Raw genomic sequence first — 6,995 nt, 5'->3', positions numbered from 1 at the left:
AGCCTCTCGGCACCATCGTGCCTCCATCAAGGGCTGGGGGCCCCGGCCCCCAGACTCCCCTCAGCTTGTGAGTATCAGCCCCCACCCCGGGCAAGGGGTTCTGTTGGGGAGAGGAAATCACGTGGGGCCTTCTGGGACCCTGAGGGAGCAGGAGAGATGGAAACAGGGGAAGAGGGGGGTGAGTGGAAACCAGGGACTGGGCTTGGTGTCAGGAAGGGAGCAGTGGGGAGGGAGGGGGCCAAGAGGAAAAGGAAGGGGTGGGGTCAGGCAGATTCGTGGACTGGTCTCCAAGCTCCCTTTCCTGGGGCCCACCTCTCAGACCTGTGGTTGGGGTCCCCAGGTCTCCCCTGAGAAAGAAGCTTCGCCCGACCCCTCACCACCTCCCTCAGGTGAGTGAGGGCCCTGCCCCTTTCTGGGAGAGTTTGGGGTGTCACCTCCTGAAGACACATGCATGTCCGCTCTCCCCACCAGATGGCGTCCCCCGCCCGGGCTATGGCAGCAGCCAGGACAAAGCTCTGTCACCTTCCCAGCGGCGGGGGCCTCGAGGAGCACCAGAGCCTGAACAGGGGCTCATCCAGTGGATCTGATGGCCCCTAGCAGCTGCTGCTGGGGACCACCTGCCTGCATCGACCCTGGAGGAGGGGCCGCAACAGGACCTGGGGCTTGTCTGTGGGGCCACAGGCAGTGTCGAGACCGGGTCTGATCCTGGCAGGTGGAGGGAGCCTCAAGAACCCTGAGTTACCCTGGGCCCTGGACACCTTGGCCAAGGTGACTGGACACCCAGAGGGCCCACACCTCAGCCTGCCTCTCAGGAAGGAATGAGGGAGGGGACTTGGGGCAGCGGCTTCACCTGGGAGAAGGAGGATGGCACAAGCATAACGATCAGAGGGCTGAGTAAGTCAGGTTAGCGAGGGCCAGAGTATGTGAAACCAGAGAGCACAAGAGTCGGAGGTCAGCGAGGTCTGAGACATGATGAGCAGAGGGAGGAGGGTGGCCTGGGCGTGTGTGAGTGGGATGAACTGGTCGGGAGAAACTGGCAAGAGACCAAACAGGAAGGAAAGAGGAGGTTTTATTGGTGCTGTGTGTCCATGAGTCCTGTCCTCAGCAGCCAGTAGTCCCCTGCGTCCTGGGGACCCTGCATGTGCTGCTTCCAGGGCTGGACACCCACCCAAGCACCCCTTGCTCCACCACTGCCTGCGCCCTGCCCACTTTCCTGTCCCATCTCCAGCTCCTCTCAGCCCTGGGCAAAGCCAGGTGTCCAGTTCCTCCACCCGATACCCTTGCCTTCCATCTCTGCAGCCCCTCCAGGGCGCCCCAGAGGCCGGGCTCCAGGCCCTGCCTACGGACCCCTACCCCTCTGGGTACCTGCTCACCGTCTCGGGCAGGAACCAAGGAGGCCTTGACCAGACCTTTGGGGTTCCTTGGTCAGAGAAGCCTCAGAGGCCTCCACCGGTCCAGCCTCTTGTAAACAGGGCAGAGGCTGGGACACTGCCCACCCTCCAGCCTCGAGGCCCTCTGCCTCCTTGCTCTTGCCCCCTGCCCCGATCTCCTGCTGGGGCCTCGCTGCTGCTCTTGAACCCCTCTAACTTCCACTGCCCTGTTGTGGCCCTCCCTCCAGAAGCATAACCACATAGGATGAGGATTCCAGTTAATTCCGGTTTCAGATAAACCACAAACAGTTCCTTAGTGTAAGTGGGTCTCATCCTGAGTGTCTGAGATTCAAGTTTCATTGGACGACCTGTGTTTTTTATTGCTAACCTGGCCACCTTACTAACCAGCTTCCTGCTCGGTCCCTACCTACCCAGCCTTCCAGAATCTCCCCGCTCCCCAGTGTGGAGCACAGCCTTGGCCTCGGCCACTGGTCAGACCCTCAGTGGAGTCCAGGGGAGCCGGGACCAAGGACGCAGTCTCCTTCTTGGACACTGCAGAACACAAAGAGTCAGAGGGCAAGGCCTGAGGGCAGCGCCTTGTCCTGAGCACCTGTGGACATTTCCTTGTCCTGCGTCTTCCTGGGCCAAGCCTGGGTCCTAGGGGCTGGGGCTGGAGCTGGGGCTGGGGCTGCGACTGCGGCTGTGGCGCCCCCGCTCCACCTGCCGGCGGAAATATCGGATGGCAGAGATGGTGCCAATGTTGGCCAGCAGAACTGCAAGAGAAGCACAGACCTCCTGAGTGCCGGCTCTGTTCTGGCCTTGTCACCACCTTCCATCCACACAGGCTGACTCTCAAAGGACAAGGGCAGGCTGGCAGAGAGAGGGTAGGTCTGCAACGCAGGAAATCAGTCAGCAGAGAAACCCACACCTCCACATGGGCCTCTCATCCCTGCTAGCCCAGAAGCTGGGACTGGACACCACTCCCCCTCCACTGGACTTCTGAACACCAGCCCACCCCACCCCGGCCCCACAAACCTGTCTTCCAGGCATCTGGGGCATGCAGGTCTGACGTTCTCACAGCCCAGGTAGCAAAGGCTACGAACACCATGCACATGTCTTTCTGGCTGAAGGTGAACGAGGTGAGGGGACCCCCGGGTGCCACTGGGGAAGAGAAGCATGGCCTGAGCTCCTGCTGCCTGACTCAGACACACCTGCCCTGGTCACATCTATCCTGAGTCACGTCCTTCCTATGACACCTCTGTCCCAAGACCCAGGGTAGCGTGTGGCATAGTTGAGTCAGGCCGACTTGGGCGAGTGCATCCGGGGCACTGTTTCCTGGTTTGTAAAATATCTTCTAGAGGGAATGTGAGCCTTACCTGCAGGCAGTGCAGACTGAGCTGGGGATGCCCCAAGTTGTCTGGGGCTGAACACAAGGTGACAGCCACTGTGGAGCCACCCCCTGCCTGGCTGGGGCTGCCCCACCTGGACTGTCTCCTGGGAGTCGGGGAGGAGGCAGGGGGAGGGGCCCTTCCTGAGCAGATCACCCCTGAGGCCCGCCCACCAGCTCACAACCCAGGATCCTGGCCTGTCCCTCCCCCGATGGCCCTCTTGGCTGAACTCCCTGGACAGTGTGTTCCCAGGTCCTAGACAGACCAGGAGGCCCCCGCAACACACACCTGCTTCCCTGATGGCCAGGGTGAGCTGTTCCACTGTGGCTGGGCTAGACTCCGGTGGGGCGCCAGTTCCCACTCCCCAGAGGACTGACCTGGAGGGCTCTGGGGCCTGCATCTGGAGAAGGGCGGCTGGCCCCAGTGTGCCCCCTGACCTGTCTTCCTCGAGGAAGTGTTCATAGGCCTCAGGGATGGAGATTGGCATGGGGTCTCCAGGTGGAGGGGCCGGCACAGGCCCAGCCTTTAGGGGTGGGGCCTGGGAGCGGCCCTCCTGGTGCCTCGACCTCTGGATTTGGCTCTCTTGGAAGAAGAACTCACACACATCCGGCCACTGGACTTCGGCTGGAGCCTGGGCAGCCTCTGCTGCCCCCTCAGCCTCTTCGTCCTCCTCCTGAATGGTGTCACAAAAGAAGAAGTCATAGGCTTCCGGGAGGGTCACTGCAAAGCAGCTCCTGCACCCTGGCCCCATGGAGGCAGAGGGGGCAGGGGGAGGCAGGTGCTTCAGAATCCGAGGCTGGGGGCTCCGGGGCCCAACTGCCACAGAGTCCCAGGCTCCAGAACCTCTGTGGCCCCCAGATGCCATCCTGGGGGCTGTGGCCGGAGAGGGTGGGCCTGAGACCTCTCCTGACCCTGGCTCTTCGGAGCTGGGCATGGCCACGGAGAATCGCACTTTCTTCTTCTTGGGTGCTTGGATGGGGCCTAGAGGGGGCTCCCCAGTGTGGTGTCCAGGGGCATCTATTGAGGGCTCCCCTCTGGGGTTCTGTTGGTGCCCCTCTAGAGACCGAACAGGGCTCAAACCCAGCTTGGCCACAGGAACAACCTCTGCTTCCACCATGTCAGGCCCAGCCTGGGGTGTGGGAGCAGGTGGTGTAGACACACCCACATCAGACCCAGCCTCGAGCACAAGGTGAGGCAGGGCTGTGCATGGTACAGCCTTTGAGGCAGGCATAGATGAATCCACCTCTGGCTGGACCACTGGGCCTGGCATAAGCTGGTCCACATCTAGTCTAGGCTTGAAGGTGGGTGTGGACTGAGGCTCATTGGGTTGAGTGTTGAAGGCGGGTGTAGACTGAGGTTCATCAGGTTGAGGCTTGAAGGCAGGTGTAGACTGAGGCTCATCGGGTTGAGGACTGAAGGCGGGTGTGGACTGAGGCTCATTGGGTTGAGCGTTGAAGGCGGGTGTAGACTGAGGTTCATCAGGTTGAGGCTTGAAGGCAGGTGTAGACTGAGGCTCATCGGGTTGAGGACTGAAGGTGGGTGTGGACTGAGGCTCATTGGGTTGAGCGTTGAAGGCGGATGTAGACTGAGATTCATCGGGTTGAGGCTTGAAGGCGGGTGTAGACTGAGGTTCATCAGGTTGAGGCTTGAAGGCAGGTGTAGACTGAGGCTCATCGGGTTGAGGTTCAGAGGCAGGTGTGGATAGAGCCACATCTGACTTAATCGTGACGTCTAGAGGAGCCCCTGGGTCAGACGTGGACGCAGCGCATGGGTCAGCTCTGGGGCTCATTCCAAGTCGATCTGTTCCCTGCTCAGTAGTAGGGACAGGCGTAGACAGATCCACACCTGGCCCTTGTCCGGCCACCTGCTCGGGGGCTCCTGCGGACTCTGGCCCAGTTCCTGCTGTCTGCTTTGCTGCTCCTGCTGGGAGACCCTTCCCCCTGGACCCAGCAGGGCCGAGGCTGTCCTCAGGTTTGGCCTCTGTGAGCAGTGGGGAGTCCAGCTGGGTGGGAGCAGGGCCTGGGCCGCCCGAACGCCCACCCGCTTTGGTGCCTGCAGTGCGCCTCTTCTTTCGGCCAGGGCTTCTTGGCGGGGCTCCAGGGCTGCCAGGGGACCTCTGGGGGGCAGCACTGTGGCCAGGGGACTCAGGACTCCCAGCGGGCTCACCAGCGGGAGTAGGGGCAGGGCCCCGGGGGGCTGGCCCCCGCAGAAGCCTCTGCATCTCGTCTCTGGAAGACACTGGCCCCGGGAGGGATGAGCCCTGGACGAGAGGGGTGGCACCAGGGCTGAGGGACAGCCGAGCTTCTGACTGTGCGGACGTGCTGGGCGTCTGCTGACACGCCTCTGGGGCCAGCATGGGTTCATGCCAAGACCTGCTGACCAGCTGCCGGGTGGCGGCCTTGTCCTCCTCCTCAAAGCTGGGCCAGCTACTTCCTCCAGGAGTCAGTTGCCCCTCGAGAAAGGGTGAGGGTCCTGGGGGGCTGCTGCCACTGCTGTCCCTTTGGTCAGTGTCGCTAGACAAGGGTTCATCCCCAGAGGCCAGGCCGGCCTGCAGGAGGCCACACTCTTCGGCAGCGGCTGAGAACTCAGCCCAGTCCTGGTCGCTCAGCTGGACGCTGTACTGGAAGTTCTCCATTCTGGGTCAGCAGAGGCACATGAGCCACAGACCAGGTTCTTCACAGACCCAGGCCTGGGGCCCCGGCCCGCACTCACTGCCACCACCCCACCTGCCCCCTTGGGTTTCCCTGGCCCAGAGGCCAGCCCTCCATTTCTGTCCTGAAAGAGAGCAGAACAGAGTCCAGAGAGAAGTTGTGCGGCTTCCTGGAGTTGGAGCATCCAAAACTCCTGCCTTCCCTGCTTCCCAATTGAGCGCAAATGGTAACATTAAAAGGACATGTTGCTACAATCCTGCATTCGAGCCAGTGAAGTTCACTAAAACACAGGGCTCCTCACCCCCAGGAGAAGTTTCCCTCCTCAAGGTGTGTTTTTTCTGTTCAGCTGAGGCAGCCTCCAGCTTTCCTGCAGAGCTGCTAGTACAAAGGCCAACTCGACACAGCAAAGCCCATTTCAAGGACCACCCACTAGGGTTCAGTTCACCTGAGTGATAGTTCTGGAGTGTCCCAATGTGCCCCAGGTGGCAGCTGGCCACGGGGGGAAGGGCCGTGGTGTCCAGCAGGTGACCAGTCTTTAGGGATGACCTTCCACCAGCCTTGGCTGGGACAGGCTGCCGGGCTTCTTCTGAGCCTACCAAGGTCACACCAGTGCTGCCAGACCCCACTCAGGGTTCATCAGGGAGAGCCTGGCTCTGCCCCTGCCTGGGCAGGAGGTCCCAGAACAGAATGAGCCTCCTGGTTCCCACCAGCCCCCTAGGGCCACCGTCAGAGTCTGTGCCCCTGACCCAGACCTGCCCAGCTGACAAAGCCCTCCTCCCTGCGTCTCACTGAACCAAGGCAACCCTTCTTGGTTGGGAGCCCCTAACCTCTCAGCCCCCGATGGGGGGGTGCCCTTTGGCCCTTGGTCAGGTACCGCTGGACCCAGGGAGTGGGAGGCTATTGGCCAGAACAGTCCTGCGATGGAGGTGCCTTGAGACCAGGCACCATGGCTTCCTGACCCGTTGCCCCTTGTCCTCCTCTCTGGTCCTAGGGAAGCCCCCTGTAGGGGCTGTCCCCTTTGGGACCCCTTAGGGTGGGAATGAGGGGCTGACAGTACTGTACCTGGGACCCCACAGCCAGCCGGGGCAGCGGAGCTGGGCGTCCGAGCTGCCTGTCCCAGAGCGGCATGGTGCAGGGCTCACCACACAGGCCCCACCCCCATTGCCAAAAATACCACAGCTTCATGGTCACATGTCTCCTGCCAGGCAGCATAGTCCAGGCCACAAATAGATGGCATTTGAGGGGCTTCCAGCTACGTGAGGGATGCCTTCCTGGTCAGGTCAAATGCTGGTCGGAGAATGCTGACCAACAGTCTTGCCCGCAGGGGCCTCCCTTTCCCAAACTGAAGGCCACTCTGCAGTTCATCTTGGCTGAAGGCTGCTCTCTCCTCCTAAAGTGGCCCCACCCACTGTGAAAATTCAGACCCCTGCTCCTCCTGCTTCTTCACCTGCTGGCAGCCCCCCAAGACCAATCCAAATGCTTCTGGGTCTTAGGGCTTTACCCTGATGCCTTTGGGGAACAGAGGGAGTGAGAAAGTGATGAACCCCGAAATGAGGGTCCTGGAATGTTCCTAGAGGTCATTTGGA

General features: G+C 61.4%; 2 protein-coding genes across 2 annotated transcripts in view; one reads left to right on the top strand and one right to left on the bottom strand.

Annotated features, from left to right (window-relative positions):
* The window catches only part of PLEKHN1 (pleckstrin homology domain containing, family N member 1), an 8,185-nt gene extending 7,576 nt beyond the window's left edge, over nucleotides 1-609 (top strand). Inside the window, exons 15-16 of the mRNA XM_010850027.1 lie at nucleotides 1-389; nucleotides 472-609. Of these exons, the coding sequence (XP_010848329.1) occupies nucleotides 1-389; nucleotides 472-587 (505 nt within the window). The 3' untranslated portion in view covers nucleotides 588-609. The remainder of the gene's footprint in view (nucleotides 390-471) is intronic.
* Nucleotides 610-673: 64 nt separating this feature from the next.
* Nucleotides 674-6,556, bottom strand: LOC104995955 (PGC-1 and ERR-induced regulator in muscle protein 1). The gene is made up of 4 exons (XM_010850028.1): nucleotides 6,472-6,556; nucleotides 3,047-5,533; nucleotides 2,406-2,531; nucleotides 674-2,143 (listed from the first exon to the last, which is right to left on the bottom strand). Exons 2-4 carry the CDS (start codon nucleotides 5,391-5,393, stop codon nucleotides 2,028-2,030), a joined length of 2,589 nt encoding a protein of 862 aa, XP_010848330.1. The 5' UTR covers nucleotides 5,394-5,533; nucleotides 6,472-6,556; the 3' UTR covers nucleotides 674-2,027.
* Nucleotides 6,557-6,995: the final 439 nt, after the last annotated feature.

The sequence above is a fragment of the Bison bison genome, unplaced genomic scaffold, assembly GCF_000754665.1.
Source record: "Bison bison bison isolate TAMUID 2011002044 unplaced genomic scaffold, Bison_UMD1.0 scf7180017864289, whole genome shotgun sequence".
NCBI classification, from domain to species: Eukaryota; Metazoa; Chordata; class Mammalia; order Artiodactyla; family Bovidae; genus Bison; species Bison bison.
Note: the sequence above shows the minus strand (reverse complement) of the source record. Positions and strands in the feature narration are given on the sequence as shown.